A 26,168-nucleotide genomic window follows, 5' to 3' on the forward strand; every position below is an offset into this window, starting at 1 on the left:
ATGAAGCTCAAGGCCCACCGCACCACGAGGCCTCACCGCAGTCATCATTCACATATTATCATGTACAGTATCAGCCTGGCAGGAATATGTATAGGTCTTAAAGGGCCGGCGGCCTTTTACACCACAGGAGTTCAATGTTTGCGCAAATGTCAGTGCTGTCATTTTCTGTGAAAATTATTTTTAAAAATGGGTCAAAACCACAAAAAGGTATTTTTAGTGATGTGAACTACAAGTTGTCTGCTGCTGGAAGCTTTGCCATAAACGTTAAATCAACTGCATGTTTACTGAAGTTTAATTTCCTCCTCTATTTCTCTTTCTTTAAAGCCTCGGAAGAACACTAATGGTCCCGTCAGCCAGGTCCGGGTTCTCAGCCCCGTGATGAAGAGCAGCTCGTCGTCCTCTTCCTCTTCATCGTCATCCTCGTCCTCATCCAGCTCTTCGTCGGAGAAGAGGAAGCCACGGCGGTCGCACCACCAGTCCGATCCGGTGTCCCCGGATAAGCAGGAGAAGGCCAACAGGATCATATCGGAGGCCATAGCAAAGGCCCGGCAGCGGGGGGAGAAGAACATCCCCAGGGTGATGAGCCCTGAGTGCTTTCCCAGCTCGTCTCATCACAAGAGTCGGCAGGAACATAAAGGGAATGGAAAAGCACGATCTAAAGAGAAAGCCTCCAGAAAGGCCTGCATTATACCATCTTCCACGTCCAAGCAGAAGCCCAAGATTGGGTAAGTCTTTGAACCTTTTTGGGTTAACTACGGGACTCCAGGGTCAATTTTTATACCATTTTAAGGACCCAAAAAGAGCAATAGCCTTCCAAACGTGAAATGTATATAAATAATACATTTAAAGGTACCAACCTTGTGATTGGATCTATTGTTGACCTTCTACAATGCACACATTTTTTCTTAGGTACGCATTTTGGTGCATTTCACACAGAAATCTTGGCCTCGCGGTGACACTATGATTAGTTGTGATACATTATTTCCTGTCTGTCTACAACTCGCTCAGAAGGTAGTCAGCCCACCCCTGAGAATGACTTCTCGTCTGCTTTGGGATGTACTGACTGTTGTACTACATCGATTACTAACACCCCTCTTCCCTGTTTAATTTCCATTATTCGCTCCCAACGGGAATCTAACAAGCTAAATGGTTGTGATGAGAGCCGTGGCTGCTCACGTCATGTGATCATGCAAAAAGCACGGGTGTCCAAAGTGCGGCCCAGGAACCATTTAGTAATGGTAATGGTTTTATTTCATTTGAACATGCATCAGATTACAATTGAATGCATCACATAATCAGTTCACAGTTCCACATGTTCAAAAGGAGTAGGAAGAAGCAAAGCTTATTAAATTCTACCCCTACATCTGGTACTTTTACAATCAGTAACTGTTACATTTGTTCACTTCCTGCTTTCCATAATACAGTTTAAGGTTTTTTTTGTTTGTTTTTTTTTTAAATAATGTACCTTAGGAGGACGAGGGTTCGATTCCACCCTCGGCCATCTCTGTGTGGAGTTTGCATGTTCTCCCCGTGCATGCGTGGGTTTTCTCCGGGTACTCCGGTTGGCGCCTTCAAATTGTCCATAGGTATTAATGTGAGTGTGAATGGTTGTTTGTCTATATGTGCCCTGTGATTGGCTGGCGACCAGTCCAGGGTGTACCCCGCCTCTCACCCGAAGGCAGCTGGGATGGGCTCCAGCACCCCCCGCGACCCTTGTGAGGAAAAGCGGTAGAAAATGAATGAATGAATGAATAATGTACCTTTTACCGAAGTACGATTGTTTTTCTTGGCTTGACATTAAGGAAATCAAAGTAAACCAAAAAAAACAGCAAAAATAGGAGAAAATAGAGCAAAAGGAAAGAGGTGTATACAAAGGTTAGATTCTTTCCGTTTGAGCAAATAAACCAAATGCAATTGGAATATTTGGGTCCATGTATACGTGGCTAATGATTGGCTCGTGTTCTCGTCCTGGGCAATAAGCAAAAAGGTGAATTGTTCAGGAAATGGTGACATTATCATGGAAAATGATTGATCCTCTGCCTGCCTCGTGAATGCAAATGGGTTCAAATTCATGCTCCTGCATGGCTGTTGTCGCGGGATCTTCCGGGCAACGCATAACTCACAGCACTTCTCTGCTTCGAGTTGGCACAGAACCCCACATGATGCTACCAGCCGATGGAATTTCCATTTCCACTTGGAGCAGTTCTGCAACCCATAGCTCACAGATTGAGCTACTTGTGCCTGGAGACAAAATTAGCAACTGTAAGTTGAAAAGTGTCACTGGAATCAAACTGTATTGCATTAGAACTTGAAATTGATGGGCGTCTGCCCCCTATATATGCCCCCGACTCAACATCAGACAGCAGTGGAAAACTAAAAATAAAATCAGGCTTCACTACACATCTTAAAACAAACCAGATAGCTGCTTTGTTGGACTGTCTTCCAGTCATCTACAGATTTGGGTCATTTCATTTTGCTTCAGCGAACCTAGCATGATGATGCTATTAAAATGTGAGGGTGATGTTAGCGCTGTAGCTCACATAGCTACGCTAACATTTGTGTTTTTTGTGCTGATAAGTGCTGAGTTACAGTATATATGTTAACATTTATTTTGGGTATGAGGTCTCTTGATTAGTTGTATGGTAATTTTAGTTTCGGTTTCTGGGTCTAATACATAAAATGTTCCTGGATGTTTGGTAATGGTAATGGTAATGGTTTTATTTCATTTGAACATGCATCAGATTACAATTGAATGCATCCCATAATCAGTTCCCAGTTCCACGTTTCCAAAAGGAGTAGGAAGAAGCAAAGCTTATTAAATCCTACCCCTCCATCTAGTACTTTTACAATCAGTAACTGTTACATTTGTTCACTTCCTGCTTTCCTAATATATTTTAATTTTAATTTTAATTTTAATTTTAATTTTAATTTTAATTTTAATTTTAATTTTAATTTTAATTTTAATTTTAATTTTAATTTTAATTTTAATTTTAATTTTAAATTTAATTTTAATTTTAATTTTAATTTTAATTTTAATTTTAATTTTAATTTTAATTTTAATTTTAATTTTAATTTTAATTTTTCAGATTACAATTGAGTGCATCCTATAATCAGTTCCCAGTTCCACATGTCCAAAACTAGTCGGAAGAAGCAAAGCTTATTAAATCCTTCCCCCCCATCTGGTACTTTTACAATCAGTAACTGTTACATTTGTTCACCTCCTGCTTTCCTAATATAGTTTTTTTTTAATTTTAATTTTAATTTTAATTTTAATTTTAATTTTAATTTTAATTTTAATTTTAATTTTAATTTTAATTTTAATTTTAATTTTAATTTTAATTTTAATTTTAATTTTAATTTTAATTTTAATTTTAAAATTCCACCCTTGTGGAAAAACAAAACCAGAATCTAAAAACGGGGCTTTGCAAAATTAAAATTAAATTAAATTAAAATGTAATTGTTTTTCAAGAATTGTTTCTTGAATTGGCTCATCATTGTGCATTGTTTGAGGTCCTTACTCAATCCATTCCATAGTTTGATTCCACATACTGAAATGCTAAGGCTTTTTAACGTAGCAATGGACTAGTTTGTGTTGCAATGTAGCCTCTGGAATTCCGGTCCGAGTGAGTGGAATTCTTTGCACTAAAAAACAAGAACACCTTTTCACAAAAACCTCCACCATCACGCCACCACTCTTATTTACACAAAACTTTCCATGTGATGTATGTCAACAATGTCGCAGCCGTTCTCGCCCGTCCCAGTTCCTCCACATTAACCTTGCCGTCGAAACATCATATCAAGTCTTTTCCACTTTAAATTTGCACAGTGGCGGCGCGACATTCTCGGGCTTGGAATGAGTGTGAAAGGGAGGCTTTATCTTGCTGAGATACACATTGTGTCGGAACAGCGTCAACAGTGTTCTTTGGATTTTACGGTCTTTGTGTCTGACGTGGTGCCAGATCGCTGCCGTATTCCAGCAATAGAAACCAATACAGTATGAGTGAATTGAGTTGATCATTTTTATGAAATTTATTCCCAGGATTTTAAGTTGCAAAGCCCCGGTTTTAGATTCTGGTTTTGTTTTTTCCACAAGGGTTCATGGTCTACTTGCAGTTATAGTGAGAGCTCAAAGGTCAGCTTTTTACAGCGTGCTGTGACCATAAAGCAGGCCTGGGCCATCGGCGGAGACACGGAAACGAACAAAAGCTGCATTCAGACATGTGACTCGGCGCTGGCTCGTTTATGCAAGCCAGCGTAATCTGCCTCCCATCCCCCTCATTTCACTGTTTTGAGGAGATCGAATACTTCCAGGCCACACCTTTCTTCCATCAGAGCCATGAAATGAATTAATATAAATGGAAATATGCGGAATTTGGTGTCTGCCCAGAGTAATTTATGGAGCTTTCTGTGTTAATTAGCTGAGGATAAAACGGGCGAAACGCATCGCACGCCTCCGTGATGCAGTTTTATCTTCTGCAGTGTCCCTAAAATCATAAACTAATGCTCTGTTTGATTGTGTAATTAACACAGAGGCAAAAAATATTACTTTAAATGTACACCAGTTAGCTTTTTCCTCTATGCCAACTCTGCAGGCGACCAAAAAGCGTTCCATGAAAGGCATTCCCAGTCGGTTTGCTTTCTGTCATTGAAAAAGGTAGCATCCTCCCATCGAGGTAATGAGCTGCATAACCCATTTTTATATTCAGCGTAACCGTGCTTGGCCTACATTGGGATCAGGACGTATGTATGCAGCTTACAGTTCCCAGGCCTACTTGTGTAACATGCATTACATCACGTATAGCACCAAGCCTTTTTACAAGATATAGAAGATATTACTTAATTTTAATTTTAATTTTAATTTTAATTTTAATTTTAATTTTAATTTTAATTTTAATTTTAATTTTAATTTTAATTTTAATTTTAATAATCAGTAACTGTTACATTTGTTCACTTCCTGCTTTCCTAATTTAATTTAATTTAATTTTGGTACAGACACATGACATTTGTTCACTTCCTGCTTTCCTAATTTAATTTAATTTAATTTTGGCACAGACACATGACATTTGTTCACTTCCTGCTTTCCTAATATAGTTTTTTAATTTTAATTTTAATTTTTATAATCAGTAACTGTTACATTTGTTCACTTCCTGCTTTCCTAATTTAATTTAATTAAATTTTGGTACAGACACATGACATTTGTTCACTTCCTACTTTCCTAATTTAATTTAATTTAATTTTGGCCCAGACACATGACATTTGTTCACTTCCTGCTTTCCTAATATAGTTTAAGTATTTTAATTTTAATTTTAATTTTAATTTTAATTTTAATTTTAATTTTAATTTTAATTTTAATTTTAATTTTAATTTTAATTTTAATTTTAATTTTAATTTTAATTTTAATTTTAATTTTAATTTTTCAGCTTACAATTGAGTGCATCCCATAATCAGTTCCCAGTTCCACATGTCCAAAAGGAGTCGGAAGAAGCAAAGTTTATTAAATCCTACCCCTCCATCTGGTACTTTTAGTTTGATTCCACATACTGAATTGCTATGGCTTTTTAACGTAGTCCTATCATTTAAGTGTTTCAAATGTATTGGATGACACTTTTAGCTAATTGGTTATTTTTAGCCTGTTGCATTATTTTAGCTGTTAGCTGTTTAGCAAGTTGAAGTATTTGTGATTTTTGAAATAAGGAGTTAGTATGTTCTCTGTAGGCGCCATTATGAATTATCCTTACTGACCTTTTTTGCAGTACATTTAGCATGCATTACATCATGTATTGTACCAAGCCTTTCTACAAGATATAGAAGATATTACACCCGATGAATGAAGCCATAGTGATGGTCCGCCGTGTCCTTGCAAACGACTCTCGCTGTGAGCTGACAGCAAGTTCAGCTGCGCAAAGCTTTCGGTGCGAGCGTGTCAGTGGGAGTGTGCGAAATGTTCTGTTAAAGGCGTAAATATTCATGTTTTGGCTCTTTCTCCCGTGTAGAAACGGCTAAGAATGGATGATTTAGTCGTGTTTGTTTCAATAATGATGAAGCAGTATTGTTGAGTTCAACGCGGGATGGCATGGTCCAAGTCAAGTAAAAACCCTCTTCAGGCTCGTATTTCCACTCTGGGCTGCGTAGGCTGAATGGTGATAGTTTTATCAACTATGTAAACCAGGGGTCTCAAACTCAATTTACCTGGGGGCCACTGGAGCTAGGGTCTGGGTGAGGCTGGGCCACACAATTTTAATTTTAATTTTAATTTTAATTTTAATTTTAATTTTAATTTTAATTTTAATTTTAATTATCAGTCACTGTTACATTTGTTCACTTCCTGCTTTCCTAATTTAATTTAATTAAATTTTGGTACAGACACATGACATTTGTTCACTTCCTGCTTTCCTAATTTAATTTAATTTAATTTTGGCACAGACACATGACATTTGTTCACTTCCTGCTTTCCTAATATAGTTTTTTAATTTTAAATTATTTTAAAATTAAAAAAATATAAAAAATTTTAATTTTAATTTTAATTTTAATTTTAATTTTAATTTTAATTTTAATTTTAATTTTAATTTTAATTTTAATTTTAATTTTAATTTTAATTTTAATTTTAGCTGTTTGAAGATGAAATATATCAGCAAGTTAAAGTATTTGTGATTTTAGAAATAAGGAGTTAGTATGTTCTCTGTAGGCGCCATTATGAATTATCCTTACTGACCTTTTTTGCAGTACATTTAGCGAGTGAAGATTGCTTTTATAGTTATTGCCCCATATTTCCACACAAGAGGATATGACGAGATCTATGTGAAGTTACTCTACATTACTACATCACTAGGGTATTCAACTAAATAGAAACAAAAATGACCTCGGATTGCCCTGCCCTCAAAGATACAGTAGATTGTTTGTCTATTTAACTGAGCATGACTGATAGTCATGATCATCTATATTACAGGAGAGTCACTTACTCGCAACAAAAATGCAGAGGAGTGATTGTTCTGCCGAGGAACAGAGATGCTCTATAAAAGGAGCATTACCTTAGGTGCTGGATTAAGGATTACGGCATTTATTCAATTTTTTTTTTTCATAAAAGTGTAAACTAAATTGATTCACGGGACATTGAGTCAATGGCTGCAGGATCTTTCTATGCGACTGACAGAGATTCTCAAAGGAACAAAGGGTAGCGATGAACCTTTACAGATAAAGACCAATAATAATTAAAAAAAATGTTTATTAGGAAGGTCAAGGTCCTGTCATTGTTTCGTCATTATTGACGTCTGGCTGCCATGTTTATGTCGACGACTGCTTTTCTGTATTTGGCTTGAACCTCCTGATAGTCTTTTGTTTTTGTGTCCGGTTGCTAATGTAAGGAGCATAATGGAGAACAGCCTGCACACACGATGACAAGCAGCCTTGGGGAAAAGTCTTTTTGTTTTTTTTTTAATGCTCATTTGCATGCACCACCCAGAATCTCCCATCAAATATTAAAGCTTCTCAGCATAAGGGTTTGCTCGCCCGCTTCAGACGTCATCCTTAGCTTCTTGATGCTTAGACGCACCCAAGGCTCACTTCCATCATGCCATTTGACACGGCCGGAATGGAGTTTCCAACGAGACTTGTCTGGGTCGATTACATGCTAGCGCCATGGCAACATCGCTTTCTTCGAGGAACATCGCTTTTGTTTGTTTCAATGTTGCAAAGTGTCCACCAGGTCAGACAGCGTTAAAGTAATCTAACTCTTCTCCGACTGAAAAGCTGCACCAAAACGGCTGAAAACCTGTCACAACATGCACCCGTACAGTGTTGCTTGTGCTATTACTTTTCTGACAAATACACACTTTTATTAAACCCCAAAGTTGAACCCCTATAGAACAGATTGATTTGATATTCAATTCACAAAGCTCAAAACAACACACTGTAACTTCAGAGCAGGGGTCTCAAACATGCGGCCCGCGGGCCAAATACGGCCCGCAGGACACTAGTTTAGGCCCCCGCCTTGATATGAAAGTTTAATGCTAGTGCGGCCCGCGCAAGTTTGATATGGATGCTGTATGGTATCATGTACCCAGAAAAAATTATTACGTTTGATTAATGTTCATGTTAAAGGTTAAATAACTGTTAATAGTTATCCTCCCTATCCGTGTGGAAGTGGTAAGTTTTTGGCTATTTAAGTTTAAAGGAAATAACTTGAAGGCTACCGTTTAGGTCGCTAGCTCTCTAGTTTGTGTCACACGGCATCCACTTCATAAAATGAGATTTTAACTTTACTAAAATAAAAAATAAAAAAAATAAAAAAATAAAAAACATAAAAAAATTAAAAATTAAAAATTAAAAATTAAAAATTAAAAATTAAAAATTAAAAATTAAAAATTAAAAATTAAAAATTAAAAAAGGGCAGCACAGCGGTCGAGCGGTTAGCGCGCAGACCTCACAACTAGGAGAGCTGGGTTCAATTCCACCCTCGGCCATCTCTGTGTGGAGTTTGCATGTTCTCCTTGTTCATGTGTGTTTTTTCTCCAGGTACTCCGGTTTCCTCCCACATTCCAAAAACATGCTAGGTTAATTAGCGACTCTAAATTGTCCATAGGTATGAATGTGAGTGTGAATGGTTGTTTGTCTATATGTGCCCTGTGATTGGCTAGCCACCAGTCCAAGGTGTACACCGCCTCTCGCCTGAAGACGGCTGGGATAGGCTCCAGCACCCCCTGCGACCCTCGTGAGGATAAGCGGTAGAAAATGAATGAATGAATGAATATTTTGCAATCTGCTAATATAAATTCTATTACATTACTCTTATGTGCTGTGATTATATGACTTAGAAAGGGCTCACTCCATTCATGCCATTGTTTTATGAAACAAACACCACAATGTGCTGAAACCAATGCTCAGAGTGAACTCTCTTTCTGACTTTTTGGATGAGGGAGACGAGGAAAACGGACTTGCACGCTCATGGCGATGTATTCATTAATTACTCATGGCGATATATTCATTAATTATCATCCCAGGCCCGACCGCCCACGACAGTTTTCTCTGAAGAAGAAATCTTGTAATGATTTAATCTCGATGCTACTAAATTAATAAACTCATTTCCAATCATGTAGAGGAAAAAAATGTGAGCACCACGAGGTGACTAAAAAGGTGAGCTGGAGGCGATTTCAGACAATATTTGTCAAGAGGCGGGGTACCACCTGGCCTGGTTGTCAGTCATCACAGTTCTGAACTCTTGTTTCCGTGCCACAGGTGATTTACTTTGTACGTATCCGCAGCTGTACTTCAGTCTATGATTCCTAGATATCAGTGAAGTGATCCATCAAAGGTTTGACGGCGGTGAATCATTCCGTGCTTGGAATTCCAGGGCACGTGTGGATTTCCAGGTGGGCTTTAAAAAAAAAAAAAAACACTGACAAGACTTGATGTGGAGTAGCTTCCTGTTTCAGAATGTACCTACAAGATGTGTCCATTATATTATATTCAGGCAAAGGTTATTTTCAAGGCAAAGCCTCAGCGATGCTAGCTTCCCGGAAAGGCTGGGAATTAGATTTTCCATGCGGCCTACCTGGCTGTGAAATAACCTTGTGTGCAATTATCAGATGAGAGCATTGTGCAGCTCGTTCCCCCTCCCCCTTACTTTATGGCTTTTTTTTTTTTTTTCCCCTGATTATAAATTTCTTCCAGCATGCTCGGAGCTGTTGTTCAATGTTTCCTGTGCGCTGGCCTGTTCCCGAATCCGCTGATGCTACAAAGCTAGCAGACTAACAGGGGAAAATATTAACACAAAATGGTGCAAGGGAGATCAATTACATGATAGAAAATGGAGGTTTAATGTGTAGCCTATATTCCGCGGCATATACTGCACTCACCTCTCTCACTTTTTGTCATCTCTCGGGCTGTTTTTTTTTTTGTTTTTTTTTTTTCCTATTGAACACTTCCATTGTTCATCTCTTGCAGGGTGTGCATGCCTGTGTGTCATTGTGCGCCATATTTACTGTAAATGTTTGTTAATGGGCTAAAGCGCCGTATTGTTGTCTTTGACTGTCATCACGCAATTTAGTAGAAAAACTAAAACCTAAGATATGTTGCACAGAAAATGGCTACCTTTTTAACCAAGAGCATCACAGATCCCCTTAGGGTGCAGCTGTGTAATTACGCAGTTTATTACTATCACGAGTCGTCAAAGTAGCCCACGAGTTCCATTCGATTGTGATTGAACGCTGGGTTTAATCTGTGTAACTTTTATTATGTAGCACTATAAGGGTGTCCGGATACAATTTTATCCACTTCTGATCCGAGCGGGAACGTTTCTTACGCTTTGCAAATGTTGCGAAAATCCTATAAAATAATATATAAAAAATATATAAAATAAATACACATATATATAGATTTTATATAGTGATTTTCAAGGCACCCAAATCACTTCACAGTAAAATGAACCCATTATTCACTCACTTCTGGTGGTGGTAAACTATATCTGTGGTTACAGCTGCTTTCGGTTAGATGGATGTTAAAGTGACTGTCGGTTCACACCTACCACCAAACATACATTCATATTCATACACTAGTGTGGGCAGCACTAGGTGGGTGAAGTGCCTTGCCCAAGGACACAACAACAGTGACTGGGCGGAGGGAGCGAGGATCAAACCAGCAACCGCTGTACCATTCTGAGCCACTGCTGATGTTCGGAGTGTCCCTGAATGCATCTCGCGTTCTTGTTATTAGAATGAGGAAGTGTCATTCCCGGGATGAATGGGCTAGAGACCTGTGTGAGTTCAAGGTAGATACAATATATTGTGTTGGAATTGAACTGCTGTTGATGTGTTCAGGTCACAATGCCATGATGCCATCATCACTGAGAGGCGCGCTTGGATATCGGAATATTATCGGAAATATTATCTAGTAGTTATTATTCATCGAACTACAAATCAATTAATGTTTATTTTAAACATATAGTAATTGAGGGCTGCACGGTGGACGAGTGGTTAGCGCGTAGACCTCACAGCTCGGAGACCGAAGTTCAATCCCACCCTCTGTGTGGATTTTGCATGTTCTCCCTGTGCATGTGTGGGTTTCCTCCCACATTCCAAAAACATGCTAGGTTAATTAGCGACTCCAAATTGTCCATAGGTATGAATGTGAGTGTGAATGGTTGTTTGTCTATATGTGCCCTGTGATTGGCTGTCCACCAGTCCAGGGTTTACTCTGCCTCTTTCCTGAAGACAGCTGGGATAGGCTCCTGCACCACTGCGACCCTCGTGAAGAAAAATCGTTAGAAAATGAATGAATGAATATAGTAACTGAGGACTGCACGGCGGTCGAGTGGTTAGCGCGTAGACCTCACAGCTAGGAGACCCAAGTTCAATGCCACTCTCGGCCATCTCTGTGTGGGTTTTGCATGTTCTCCCCGTGCATGCGTGGGTTTTCTCCGGGTACTCCGGTTTCCTCCCACATTCCAAAAACATGCTAGGTTAATTAGCGACTCCAAATTGTCCATAGGTATGAATGTGAGTGTGAATGGTTGTTTGTCTATATGTGCCCTGTGATTGGCTGGCTACCAGTGCAGAGTTTACCCCGCCTGTATAAGCGGTAGAAAATGAATAAATGAATATAGTAACTGAAGTTAGCAGTCTTAGTCTTGAAGTCTTCTGGAGGAGTAAAAAAAAAACATAATGTTGATCTAATTTCTTAAATAGAAAGATCACACACGGTATATTTTAATATTTTAATGGAGTTGTTTTTGCTATTGAACCTTTAAAGGAAGTAAATGAGCGTCTAAAAAGCAGGCGGAAACTAAAGAATCAATTTACCGTTAAAAAAGATTTGAAGAAGAATGCAGGTTGGCAGGAAATACAATGGGATAAAAAAAAATGGCAGTCAGAAGAATCATGGCGAAGACGCAGGTGGGTGGAACACAAGGGTCAGGTGTAACTGATGACTGAAACAGGAAAGGTCAAAGCAATGGATCGTGGAGCTTGTGTTGTCACAGTATGGCGCATTTGTGTCATTTTTAGATGCTCATTTTAACGGTAATATAAATACACACACATGATGTGTGTACATAGTTTAGTTACTATTGATTACATTGTAGCATCGCAAGGCGTGGCTCAAAAAGTGAGGACTGCTCTAGGGCCTGTTTGAGATTCTGATATTTTTTTTTTAAAATTTGGGATGGCGTAAGGAAAAACAAATACATGGATACAAGTCGGGCTGGTTTTGAAATGATATGACATACCGTATGACGCTATACCTAATTGGTGAAGTCAGCTTTTAATAGCTAACATAGTGTCATTGGTGTTAAGGCTGTAAGCACCAAACTATGCAGGGTTTCCACTATTTTTTTTTGAAGCTGTAGTGGTTGGCTGCATTGGAGTGCGGACTGCCACTGCTGTCATTTATACATTTATTCATGTTCTACCTCTTATCCTCACAAGGGTCGCCGTGGTGCTGGAGCCTATCCCAGCTGTCTATGAAGTCCACCCCTCAAACACCAAACTATGCAGGGTTTCCACTATTTTTTTGAAGCTGTAGTGGTGGGCTGCGTTGGAGGGCAGACTGCCACTGCTGTCATTTATTAATTCATTCATTTTCCAGCGCTTATCCTAACAAGGGTCGCCAGGGTGCTGGAGCCTATCCCAGCTGTCTATGAAGTCAACCCCTCAAACACCAAACTATGCAGGGTTTCCACTATTTTTTTGAAGCTGTAGTGATGGGCTGCGTTGGAGGGCAGACTGACACTGCTGTCATTCATTCATTCATTTTCTACCGCTTATCCTCTCGTGGGTCGCCGGGGTGCTGGAGCCTATCCCAGCTGTCTGTGAAGTCATCCCCTCAAACACCAAACTATGCAGGGTTTTCCACTAATTTTTTGAAGCTGTAGTGGTGGGCTGCGTTGGAGTGCGGACTGCCACTGCTGTCATTCATTCATTCATTTTCTACCGCTTATCCTCGCGTGGGTCGCCGGGGTGCTGGAGCCTATCCCAGCTGTCTATGAAGTCAACCCCTCAAACACCAAACTATGCAGGGTTTTCCACTAATTTTTTGAAGCTGTAGTGGTGGGCTGCGTTGGAGTGCGGACTGACACTGCTGTCATTCATTCATTCATTTTCTACCGCTTATCCTCTCGTGGGTCGCCGGGGTGCTGGAGCCTATCCCAGCTGTCTATGAAGTCAACCCCTCAAACACCAAACTATGCAGGGTTTCCACTATTTTTTTGAAGCTGTAGTGGTGGGCTGCGTTGGAGTGCGGACTGCCACTGCTGTCATTCATTCATTCATTTTCTACCGCTTATCCTCGCGTGGGTCGCCGGGGTGCTGGAGCCTATCCCAGCTGTCTATGAAGTCAACCCCTCAAACACCAAACTATGCAGGGTTTCCACTATTTTTTTGAAGCTGTAGTGGTGGGCTGCGTTGGAGGGCAGACTGCCACTGCTGTCATTTATTAATTCATTCATTTTCCAGCGCTTATCCTAACAAGGGTCGCCAGGGTGCTGGAGCCTATCCCAGCTGTCTGTGAAGTCATCCCCTCAAACACCAAACTATGCGGGGTTTTCACTATTTTTTAAGCTGTAGTGGTGGGCTGCATTGGAGGGTGGACTGCCACTGCTGCCATTTATTCATTTTCTACCTCACGAGGGTCGCCGGGGTGCCGGAGCCTATCCCAGCTGTCTTCGGGCAAGAGGCGGGACTGGTGGCCAGCCAATCACAGGGCACATATAGACAAACAACCATTCACACTCACATTCATACCTATGGACAATTTGGAGTCGCCAATTAACCTAGCATGTTTTTGGAATGTGTGGAGTTTGGGATAGGCTCCAGCGTACCCCTGCGACCCTCCTGAGGATAAGGATAGAAAACTGATAGATGGATGGATGTTTTGCTCCCGCCATTGAACTGAAGCCACGTTAGCTTGTGTAGCAGGTGTGTTGTCAAAGCCATTGCTTGTAAAACAGCGGGTGGTCCAGTGTTTCGCCAGCTAGATCGGCGGTACCAGGGAACCACCTCAAAGCGCCTCTATTGACGATTTCACAGCCTTCAAATATCTTGTTTCACACTTCAGGTTTTCCTTTGCATGGGGGGGGGGATCAGCGTCGCTTGATCCCCGTTGTCTCCTGTAATCTGCAGAGCTGCCGCTCGGCAATGTGACACTATTATTCAGCGGCAGACATATTTTCATTAGTCGTCCAATGTGGCTTTTTCGTGTCTCTCTAACCTTTTTTAGATGTCACAGCCAATCGAGTCGGTGATGCTCTGACTCGGCACATTTCTCTGCCCTCCCTGTCAGACGAGGCCGACAAAGCGGACGCGTACCGGTGTTGCCTTTCACAGGATGTGATGTCACCACCAAGAGCCCAACACGCCTCTCAAGGGCACGTTGCGTGGCAACCGTAAAGTGTCATTGTCGGAGGATATGTGAAATGTAATATCATGGGCCGGGAGAGAAGGAGGAGGGGCCAGCAGGAAGAAGAGGCAGCTCTTTATAGCACTGCACTGCTGTAGGAATCTGCTTTTTTCCCCCTTTTCTTGTCTAAATAATACATTCAGTCAGCACGGCTATCTTCATCTGGGCTCCTTCTGGGTCTTCAAGTGAATCTCACGACCTTGACTCGCCAGCTGCAAGCGTCATTGCAACGGCAAATTAGACATGTCAGCGTTTTTAGCGTACTTGTTTATTAGTGATAATTTTTTTTTTTTAGCAAACATACGTCATCTTGCAGCAGAATAACAGGCAGGTCCACATTTTTTGTCCCGTGTTGGGTCTTTGTTGGAGTTGAAACATGGAGACACAGTGCAATTAACCTACACCATCCACCCCCACCGCGCACGCACATATGCACGCACGCACGCACGCATGCACATACGCGCACCCATGCCAGAGGGGCTGAAATGGAAATGCTCCAATGTCTTTTTTGTTTTTGTACGTTTTAAGGTAGCTTTTCCATCCATTCTTGTTTGCTGCATTGACGTGCAATTTAATTTTTATTGTGGTAACAGACAAAATGGAGAAGGTGGTTTCTTCCATTTGTTTGATTTATTTCCTTTCTCAGTAATTAACGCACAAATAATACAATTCAGGCATATGCAGGAGGATGGGCGTTTTTTAATTTATTGCCAATTCAAATTAGGATTCTTTGTCCTTGGTGAAGGTCGGCGTTAATTCTAATTTGATATATGGCCGAACTGAGCCTTTCAGGAGAAATTAAAATTACAGTGGAGACACTCAATACAGGACGTTGTTTTTCCATTCATTCATTCATTTGGTACCGCAAACACCCTGGACTGGTTGCCAGCCAATCACAGGGCATATATAGACAAACAACCATTCACACTCACATTCATACCTATGGACAATTTGGACAATTTAATTAACCTAGCATGTTTTTGGAATGTGGGAGGAAACCGGAGTACCCGGAGAAAACATGCACGGGAAGAACTTGCAAACTCCACACAGAGATGGCCGAGGGTGGAATTGAACTCGGGTCTCCTAGCTGTGAGGTCTGCGCACTAACCACTCGACCTTTTTTGTTTGTTATTAATATTCATTCATTTTCTACCGCTTATCCTCACAAGGATCACAGGTGCATGCTGGAGCCTACCCCAGCCGTCTTTGGGCAAGAGGCGGGGTACACCCTGGACTGGTGGCCAGCCAATCACAGGGCACATATAGACAAACAACCATTCACACTCACATTCATACCTATGGACAATTTGGAGTGGCTAATTAACCTAGCATGTTTTTGGAATGTGGGAGGAAACCGGAATACCCGGAGAAAACCCACGCATGCACGGGGAGAACATGCAAACTCCACACAGAGATGGCCGAGGGTGGAATTGAACTCGGGTCTCGACCGCCGTGCAGCCCTTTTTTGTTATTATTATTAATATTCATTCATTCATTTTCTATCACTTATCCTCACAAGGGGGTGCTGGAGCCTATCCCAGCTGTTTTCAGGCGAGAAGCGGGGTACACCCTGGACTGGTGGCCAGCCAATCACAGGGCACATATAGACAAACAACCATTCACACTCACATTCATACCTATGGACAATTTGGAGAAAACCCACGCTTGCACGGGGAGAACATGCAAACTCCACACAGAGATGGCCGAGAGTGGAATTGAACTCGGGTCCCCTAGCTGTGAGGCCCGGGTGCTAACCACTCGACCACCGTGCAGCCGGACGTTTATTATTTTTTTTTTTTTTGATTTTTTGATTTGGCTTTACAATGGAACCTTGTTTAGCGTTTATTAATCGATTCCATAAGGTTGGACTCAAACTGAAACATACCGATACCTAAACATACCTACTTTGTACGAGCCCGGTGGCGACCAACTGAAGAGCTAACAAATAATTGTGTGATATAAGCATACAACGGGAACCTCCCTGGAGCTGTGTATTTACATTTCCACTGGCCTTCCTCCCGTATCTTGCTGCGTCACGCCACCGCCAGTATGACAATTCAATCAGATAGCGGATAGCGTGTTCACGCTAGTATTTTATCACCCTTGGAGAAATAAAACAGAGAACACAATGAGTTTTATTGTAACTTTGTGGATTTTGAGAAAGCGTACGAGAGACTGCAAGGAAAATATGTGGTGACAGAAGTATGTTGGATTTATACAGGACATGCACAAGGGTAACAGGGCAGCAGTGAGGTGCACTGTGGGTGACACAGATTGGTTCCAGGTTGAAGTCGGCCTGCATCAAGCTTTCTTGTTTGCTGCGGTGATGGACGGATTGACAGACGAGGTCAGACAGGAGGCTTCATGGACAATGATGTCATTGTGAGAGCAGGTCGAAGTAAACCTGGAGAGTTGTCGGAATGAGCTGGAGATGATGAAAGGGTGTCGAGGAAAGCAAAAGAGTGTCAAGAGTCTCTTGTGACAAACGAGTATCAGTGAAGTCAGTAGTGAGACCAACTCTGATGACGGTAGCGCTGACCAGCAGACAGGAGGCAGAGATGAAGATGTTTACATTTTCATCGGGAGTGACCGGGATAGACGGGATTAGAAACGAGCAGACGAGGTCAGAGAGGCCGGACTGAAATGGTTTGGCCATGTGAGAAGGAGCCATGGTGGTTATTTTTGGTCGATGGATGCTGAAGATGGGGCTGCTCGGGAGGAGAAGGGGAAGACCAAAGAGATGGTTGGTAAATGTGGTTAGATGGGACATACAGATGATAGGACTGACGGAGAACAATGTAAAGTACAGGGCGAGATGGAAACACGCCATCTGCTGTGGAGAGCCAGCCCACGGTAGAAAAGGCTTCTGATCAAACCTCATGAACTAAATTGTTGTTTTGCTCCTCAGGAAAATTGTCATCAAGATTGAGAAGAAGAAGAAGAGGAAGCCTGACTCATCAGAAGAGGACTCGGACGAAGACCCTCCATCTCGACACACCTCGAAAGACTCTGTAAGATCCCTTATTATTACATGTTATGATATGTTATGTTATTCTACCCCTCCATCTAATACTTTTACAATCAGTAACTGTTACATTTGTTCACTTCCTGCTTTTTATTTTTATTTTTATTTTTATTTTTATTTTTATTTTTATTTTTATTTTTATTTTTATTTTTATTTTTATTTTTATTTTTTTACATTTTACATAATGGGTACCATAGTAAGTGTCAATATAGTGATATATATAGTTTGATTCCACATACTGAAATGCTGTGGCTTTTTAATTTAATTGTAAAGTTTTGTTGTTGTTTCTTTTTATTTTTTTACTAAATAAGACATCTTGCAAGTCATGTTACCAGTTTGTATGTTTAAAAGTTGAAATACTTAGAAATCAACTGGCGGGCCGGATTCTAACTCTTGGTGGGCCGCATGTGGGCCCCCGGGGCCGTAGCTTGCCCACCCCTGCCCTTAATGATAACAGCAGGGACGTTACCTGGAAACGGGTATTGGACCGACCACGCTGCCACTAGAGAGACTGAAGACAAGTGAGAGTCAGGCAAAATATGTAAACAAAGGGAGGCACTATGATGGCCTTGGTCATGTGGTGTATGTTTTGCTTGTCATGTGATCAGCTTTGCCATGCTGGGGTCATTTTATCAACAACGCCGTCCTCAAAATCGCAGATTTCTGTTGTTGTGTTGCAATTTTTAGCTACATAGCTAACAGCAAATACACAACAGAAGGGGTTAACGTGTATTTTTTTGTCTCTTCATCAGCTTATTTGATAGTAAAATTAAATTATAACAACAATCGCGGCTCGACGCTCAGTGCACATTCAATGCATGAGGTCAAAACAAGAACAATAGCACCTTCACAGAGTCGAATAAAGAATGTGCTGACAGCGACGGAGCGTTTATTCGGACGTTCAGCGAATCAGACTTCAAGGGGACGCAGCTTGATGTTTTATTTTAACGTCACTCGTTTTTTTTTTTCACGTTATAACCCTAAAGAATGAAAAGAATTCAAAATGATGTCGAAGGCGAGTCGGGTGTTTTTGTAACACGAGGCGACATGGTGTCATCCTCTTTCGTGACTTCCTCCTTTCACACAGACATGAGAATTAAAACACTTCCTCCATACATTTCAGTGATATCATCTCCATTGTGACCTTTAGCCGTTATTGACATTTAACTGTTCTGTTTGTCACTGTTGTTGTTATGGGAATTGTTGTTGCTGCTGTTTTTGTCTCTCTATCTCTCGACTGTCTCCCTGGCTGGACGGGACACACACAAAAAAAAAAAAAAAAAAAAAAAAAAAAAAAACTTCCTACGCACCGAGCGCCATATACCGAATCCATTTGAAAACATATTGTTCGAAACTTACAGTAGGTTAACATTGTTATTGTCCCGTTAAAAAGGCAAGCTACACAGTCCCATTATAATGTGTTTATGAGCCGGTGAAATCAAGTTTTATAAAGTATCTATTTATAGTGGGCCATTCATTCACCGGGTTGCGGGGGGGTTGCTGGAGCCTATCCCAGCTGTCTTCGTGCGAGAGGCGGGGTACACCCTGGACTGGTGGCCAGCCAATCACAGGGCACATATAGACAAACAACCATTCACACTCACATTCATACCTATGGACAATTTGGAGTCGCTAATTAACCTAGCATGTTTTTGGAATGTAGGAGGAAACCGGAGTACCCGGAGAAAACCCACGCATGCACACGGGGAGAACATGCAAACTCCACACAGAGATGGCCGAGGGTGGAATTGAACCCTGGTCACCTGCACGCTAACCACTTGACCGCCGTGCCGCCATAAACACTGTTCATTCATTCATTTGTTTTCTACCGCTTATCCTCACAAGTGTCGCTGTCTTTGGGCGAGAGGCGGGGTACACCCTGGACTGGTGGCCAGCCAATCACAGGGCACATATAGACAAACAACCATTCACACTCACATTCATACCTATGGACAATTTGGAGTCGCTAATTAACCTAGCATGTTTTTGGAATGTGGGAGGAAACCCACGCATGCACGGGGAGAACATGCAAACTCCACACAGAGATGGCCGAGGGTGGAATTGAACTCTGGTCCCCTAGCTGTGAGGTCTGCATGCTAACCACTCGTCCGCTGTGCCGCCATAAACACTGTGATATTGTTAATTATTCAGTAAATCTTGTGTCTATTTCTAGTAACTTTCCGGATGATAATTGTGTCCTGTTTGAGTCAACGCTTGTTTTTCTAACCGTATTGATCTCCTGTGTCGCACCAGAAGAGGCGATCTAATCGGCAGGTGAAGAGGAAGAAGTACGCCGAAGAGCTGGAGGCCAGGTTGTCGGACGAGGACGGCAAAGTGATCGTCAAGGCCAAGAAGGCGGCGTCCAAGGAGCCCGCGGTACAGCTCTTTGTCGTGAGTACTTGACCGGGTTTAAAGTACTTATGATTCATACAGTAGGAGTTCAGCACTTCCCAGCAACGTGTTCCCATTCCTCTTTAATGGTGAATGTGGTTGGACAATGAAAACAAAAAACAGGATCTGCAAAAAGTCAACAATATTTTAGACCTTTATTTTAGCATGCAGAAATGAAAAGTTTATTGCTGTGGAACCTGTTTCAAAACAAATTGTTCTGTAGGAAATAATGGAAATAATGGTAATGGTTTTATTTCATTTGAACATGCATCAGATTACAATTGAGTACATCCCATAATCAGTTCTTGGTTCCACATTGTCCAAAAGGAGTAGGAAGAAGCAAAGCTTATTAAATCCTACCCCTCCATCTGGTACTTTTACAATCAGTAACTGTTACATTTGTTCACTTCCTGCTTTCCTAATATAATTTAAGTCATTTCTTTATTTTTTTAACGAATATTTTTTTAATTTTAATTTTAATTTTAATTTTAATTTTAATTTTAATTTTAATTTTAATTTTAATTTTAATTTTAATTTTAATTTTAATTTTAATTTTAATTTTAATTTTAATTTTAATTTTAATTTTAATTTTTTTTGTCACATACTTTTACAATCAGTAACTGTTACATTTGTTCACTTCCTGCTTTCCAATTTTAATTTTAATTTTAATTTTAATTTTAATTTTAATTTTAATTTTAATTTTAATTTTAATTTTAATTTTAATTTTAATTTTAATTTTAATTTTTTGTCACATACTTTTACAATCAGTAACTGTTACATTTGTTCACTTCCTGCTTTCCTAATATAATTTAAGTTTTTAATTTTAATTTTAATTTTAATTTTCTTATTATTATATTATTTTAGCTGTTTGAAGATGAACTATATCAGCAAGTTGAAGTATTTGTGATTTTAGAAATAAGGAGTTGGTATGTTCTGTGTAGGCGCCATTATGAATTATCCTTACTGACCTTTTTTGCAGTACATTTAGCGAGTGAAGATTGCTTTTATAGTTATTAGCCCATATTTCCACACAATAAGTAAGATATGGTAGAACCAGAGAGCAATAAAGAGTGTGGAGGGATTTCTGAATGAGAACAAATGTAGCTTTGGTCAATATTGAAATATTTCTGGCCACCTTATGTTGTATATTTGAGATTTCTAGCTCATATTTTTACACCCCAAAAATCGGATTGCGGTTCTTTTGCTGGCTTAATGTCCTTTTAGCCACATTGTAGCCGTAGACAGACTTTGTTGATCCACAAGGGAATTTGCTTGGTTGGAATAGTGGCATGCAGAATGAATGAATGAAGTCATGTAGCGTTTACTGTGTGAATGGAACTGCAGGAGTCTGTCTATTGTCCGATGCTGTGGGTACAAACACCTCCGACTGAGCTTGTTTGGCTTTCCAGATCAGTTTATCCATCCTCTTTATGTCCTTCAACCTGATATAACCTTTCTGATGTTCCATTTCTGGTTCTATGGTTATCAACACACTTTTCTATTCTATAACTATAGTGGGGAGTTGCTTTTATGAATGAAATCTAAATTATAAGCCAAGTTTAACGGCGCAGCGCAGCTCAAGAGAGAAAATGTTACAACCTCACTAAATTATTAAAACTGTCCGAAAATCTCAATTTCACCTCAGGGCTTTTTACAACCCGCACAATTTACGAGCGTCTCTAAAAGACTCCCGAGTTAGATTAGAAACTCTCCAAAAAAAGCCTCATGTGACCGCGGCGTGGAGGTGTCCCGAGGCGTTCACTTATTAGACAGTAGTCCATGTTTCCTCTTATCTTTATTTTGCAGGAGAACCCCAGTGAAGAAGACGCTGCCGTCGTTGACAAGATCATGTCGTCCCGTGTCGTCAAGAAAGAGGTAATGGTTTAGAGCAGGGGTCTCAAACACGCGGCCCCGCGGGCCAAATGTGGCCCGCCGGACACTAGTTTGAGGCCCCCGCCTTGATATGAAAGTTTAATGTTAGTGCGGCAAGTTTGATATGGATGCCGTATGGTATCATGTACCCAGAAAAAATTATTACGTTTGATTAATGTTCATGTTAAAGGTTAAATAACTGTTAATAGTTATACTCCCTATCCATGTGGAAGTGGTACGTTTTTGGCTATTTAAGTTTAAAGGAAATAACTTGAAGGCTACCGTTTAGGTCGCTAGCTCTCTAGTTTGCGAGTTAGCATGTGTCTCAAGACCCGGCAGTTGCACAATATGTTGTAAATAAAAAAAGTATAAATATAAGTATAAATTTTGTCATGTCTACAGGGCTCTAATAATGCTTTGTTAATTTTAATCTGAAAAAAATAATTTGTCTACCCACCAACTATATGTGGTTTCTTAAGTTTTTATTATTTATTGTTTTATTATTATTATTATATTTATTTATTACTGATTGATTGATTTTCTTTATTCTTGATTTGTTTATTTATTTTTCATCTTATTTTGTGCAGAAAAATTAAAAGTTAAATATTTGAGAACAGTGGAATTTTTAGTAATTTTTTTATTTTTAATTTTTTTTTCTTTTGGAAAACCTGATGCGTCCCAGTCTCGCCCAGACCCTAGCTCCAGTGGCCCCCAAGTAAATTGACTTTGAGACCCCTGGTTTAGAGCAATGGCTCTCACTTATTTTCTCAAAAATGTTTTAATACCCGCCCCCTGTTTTGAGATACTGTTGAGAAACTAGTATCTATTTATTTATTTGTACTGTGCAACCAGGAAAATACAACAAAATGCAGAAGCGTATTCAAGGAGTCAAATTGCATGTTGAGTACAGCAAATGTGTACACGTTGGCAGCCCCTACCCAGCACTGCTTTATAGCAACATGTTAAATGTCTATTTTTGGTCAATTGTTGTTTTGCCTCTGTGTTTATGTTTATTTTTTATTTTTTTTATTTCTATCCTGGTCCAGATCTCTCCAGGATTGGTGGTGGAAGTGGAGGAATTTTTTGTCAAATACAAAAACTAGTAAGTCCTTTTCTGTTTGTTTATGCTTGGCATGCATTGTCATGTGACTTGTTTACGAGTAATCGATTTCATGTATGGTCACCATCCACGGGAGAGATGCAGTATATCCAATTTATTCATTCTAAAAATATCAAAAGAGAGAAACTCGTAAAATAATGTTAAATTACAAAAAAGAACAGGGTTCCTATTATGGAGAATGTTTTCAGGCCATAAAGTATTTAAGATGCAGGAAATAGATATCGCTCTTAATAGTTGGCTTGTCAGATGATGAAATAAAATAAAAATGAATAAAAGTTCCTTTTAATGTTCTTTGCTGATTTATGCCATTGGTGTCCAAAGTGTCGCCCGGGGGCCGCAAAATAAAACCTCACAGTATTGCTATATTTTCATTTTTGTTCACCGTATTATTACTAATACTCTTGTTAAAGGATATACTTGTGTAAAATGCCAAAAAAAACATGCAAACTCCACACAGAGATGGCCGAGGGTGTTGTGATTAATCATGATTAATTAATTGTAAAACCCTGATTCATCTGATTTAACTTTGTATCTACTTTTGTTTATGTACATATGTGCATTTTTACTCCAGATGGCGAGTAGGTACTCCAGTTGATTCTCCATCTTTGTCTCCCTCTTGTGATGCCATTGGTGTCCAAAGTGTCGCCCGGGGGCCGCAAAATAAAACCTCGCAGTATTGCTATATTTTCATTGTTGTTCACCGTATCATTACTGATACTTTTGTTAAAGGATATACTTGTGTAAAAATGCCAAAAAAAAGCTAATTAACTGAGTATGTTTTTGGAATGAGATGGCCGAGGGTGTTGTGATTAATCATGATTAATTAATTGTAAACCCTGATTAATCTGATTTAACTTTGTATCTACTTTTGTATATGTACATACGTATGTGCATTTTTATTCCAGATGGCGAGTCGGTACTCCAGTTGATTCTCCATCTTTGTCTCCCTCTTGTGATGCCATTGGTGTCCAAAGTGTCGCCCGGGGGCCGCAAAATAAAACCTCGCAGTATTGCTATATTTTCATTTTTGTTCACTCTTGTTAAAGGATATACTTGTGTAAAAATGCCAAAAAAAGAACTTTTGAAGCATATTTTCTTGAACGTTTTACTTTTGGTTTTGGTCCAGTGTCTTACTAAATAGAGACTTGGTGATATTTAGAACTGGGGGGGGGGGGGGTTGATCACACCTGCTAATTGCAGGATGTATTTTCACAAGGTTCCTTTTCAGGCTCTCTCACGTTCCTTTCACTCACTATATGTGTGTGTTTGTGTGTGTTTTGTGCAGCTCCTACCTCCACTGTGAGTGGGCCGCAGAGGAGCAGCTGGAGAAGGACAAGAGGATCCAGCAGAAGATCAAACGCTTCAAGATGAAACAGGCACAGAGGGCGCTCTTCTTCGCCGACGTAAGACGCCGTGTGTGTGCGTGCGTGCGTGCGTGCGGCTGACATTTGTGACGAGTGTGTGTGTGTTGCCTACATGCTTATTATGCATATAACACATTTGCGTGGATGTTGTGAGCACGCTTATTTAGATGTGTGGGTAGGCACGTGTGTGTAAACAATATAAAGAAAAACACAGCGTGGATATTCTTATCACTTGCTTTGTATAAATCTTAAGTCCATGTACAATTTTCTACATTTAAGTATGCCAGAAAAATACACTGAAAAGGAGTACATTTACCTTTTAAGTCTATGAAGTCAACCCCTCATTGCTCATAATAACACGCTTTAAAGTGTGATTCATATTTTCTGTTATGAAACTACTATAAAAGAGACCAGTGTTGGAACAAAGGATTTTTAGACTTGATGGACATATTCACTTAATTTGGTGCAGTCAATACATACAAATATATAACAAATAAAACAGTAAATTCTCATATTTCAGACATAATGCAGTGATTAATCATTCATTCATTTTCTACCGCTTATCCTCATGAGAGTCGCGGAGGGTGCTGGAGCCTATCCCAGTTGTCTTCGGGCGAGAGAGGCGGGGTACACCCTGGACTGGTGGCCAGCCAATCACAGGGCACATATAGACAAACAACCATTCACACTCACATTCATACCTGTGGACAATTTGGAGTCGCTAATTAACCTAGCATTTTTTTAGAATCCCGCAGGGGTGCTGGAGCCTATCCCAGCTGTCTTCGGGCGAGAGAGGCCGGGTCACTGGTCGCCATCCAATCTACAGGGCACATTTAGACAAACAACCATTCACACTGGCGGCACGGTGGTCGAGTGGTTAGCGCGCAGACCTCACAGCTAGGAGACCAGTGTTCAATTCCACCCCGTTCTCCCCGTGCATGCATGGCTTTTCTCCCAACTAAAAAAAGGGAGAAAACCAGCTACGTAAGTTACAGGAAAATATCAGTTCCCAACTAAAAAAGGGAGAAAATCAGCTATGTAAGTTACAGGGAAATATAAGTTCCCATCTAAAAAGGGAGAAAAACAACTATGTAAATTTCAGGAAAATATCAGTTCCCAACTAAAAAAGTGAGAAAACCAGCTATGTAGGTTTCAGAAAAATATCAGTTCCTGACTAAAAAAGAGAGAAACCAGCTACGTAAATTTCAGGAAAATATCAGTTCCCGACTAAAAAGGGAGAAAAACCAGCTACGTAAGTTTCAGAAAAATATCAGTTCCTGACTAAAAAAGGGAGAAACCAGCTACGTAAATTACAGGAAAATATCAGTTCCCGACTAAAAAAGAAAAAGAAAACCAGCTATGTAAATCTCTGTGTGGAGTTTGTATGTTCTCCCCGTGCATGCGTGGGTTTTCTCCGGGTACTCCGGTTTCCTCCCACATTCCAAAAACATGCTAGGTTAATTAGCGACTCCAAATTGTCCATAGGTATGAATGTGAGTGTGAATGGTTGTTTGTCTATATGTGCCCTGTGATTGGCTGGCCACCAGTCCAGGGTGTACCCCGCCTCTCTTGTCCCTGGAGAAAACACAGGGAGAACATGCAAACTCCACACAGAGATGGCCGAGGGTGTTGTGATTAATCATAATTAATTCATTGTAAAACCGTGATTAATCTGATTTAACTTTGTATCTACTTTTGTATGTATTTGTGTGTCTTTATGTACATATATTTATGATTCTCCATCTTTGTCTCCCTCTTGTGATTCCTAGATGGAAGAAGAGCCCTTCAACCCAGACTACGTCGAGGTGGACCGAGTGCTCGAGGTGTCTTATTGTGAGGATAAAGACACCGGGGAGGTAAAAATTATTATTATTTTTTTCTACGCGGTAATCATATCTGTTAGGTGCGAGTTTTCTCCTCACAGTTGAGTTGCGTATCGTCTCCACTCGAGTGCAGCCTTTGTACCTGACAAGTGCCCAAGGCCAAGCTAATGGGCTTGCCGGCGGTCCCT

The 26,168-nt window shown here is 40.2% G+C and overlaps 1 protein-coding gene across 8 annotated transcripts in view; it reads left to right on the forward strand.

Moving 5' to 3' along the window:
- The window catches only part of chd9 (chromodomain helicase DNA binding protein 9), a 98,053-nt gene that overhangs the window by 37,929 nt on the left and 33,956 nt on the right, over positions 1 to 26,168 (forward strand). For 7 of the 8 annotated variants that reach the window (XM_058089449.2, XM_058089450.2, XM_058089451.2 and 4 more), the window contains 7 exons: positions 325 to 725; positions 17,294 to 17,396; positions 19,664 to 19,801; positions 21,608 to 21,676; positions 22,720 to 22,775; positions 24,079 to 24,196; positions 25,927 to 26,013. In XM_058089449.2, coding sequence (XP_057945432.2) covers positions 325 to 725; positions 17,294 to 17,396; positions 19,664 to 19,801; positions 21,608 to 21,676; positions 22,720 to 22,775; positions 24,079 to 24,196; positions 25,927 to 26,013 — 972 coding nt within the window. The remainder of the gene's footprint in view (positions 1 to 324; positions 726 to 17,293; positions 17,397 to 19,663; positions 19,802 to 21,607; positions 21,677 to 22,719; positions 22,776 to 24,078; positions 24,197 to 25,926; positions 26,014 to 26,168) is intronic. The other variant, XM_078795571.1, reaches the window with a different exon arrangement.

This window comes from Doryrhamphus excisus, linkage group LG13 (assembly GCF_037039965.1).
Source record: "Doryrhamphus excisus strain RoL-2023G ecotype Guam linkage group LG13, RoL_Dexc_Guam_v1.1, whole genome shotgun sequence".
Classification (NCBI taxonomy): domain Eukaryota; kingdom Metazoa; phylum Chordata; class Actinopteri; order Syngnathiformes; family Syngnathidae; genus Doryrhamphus; species Doryrhamphus excisus.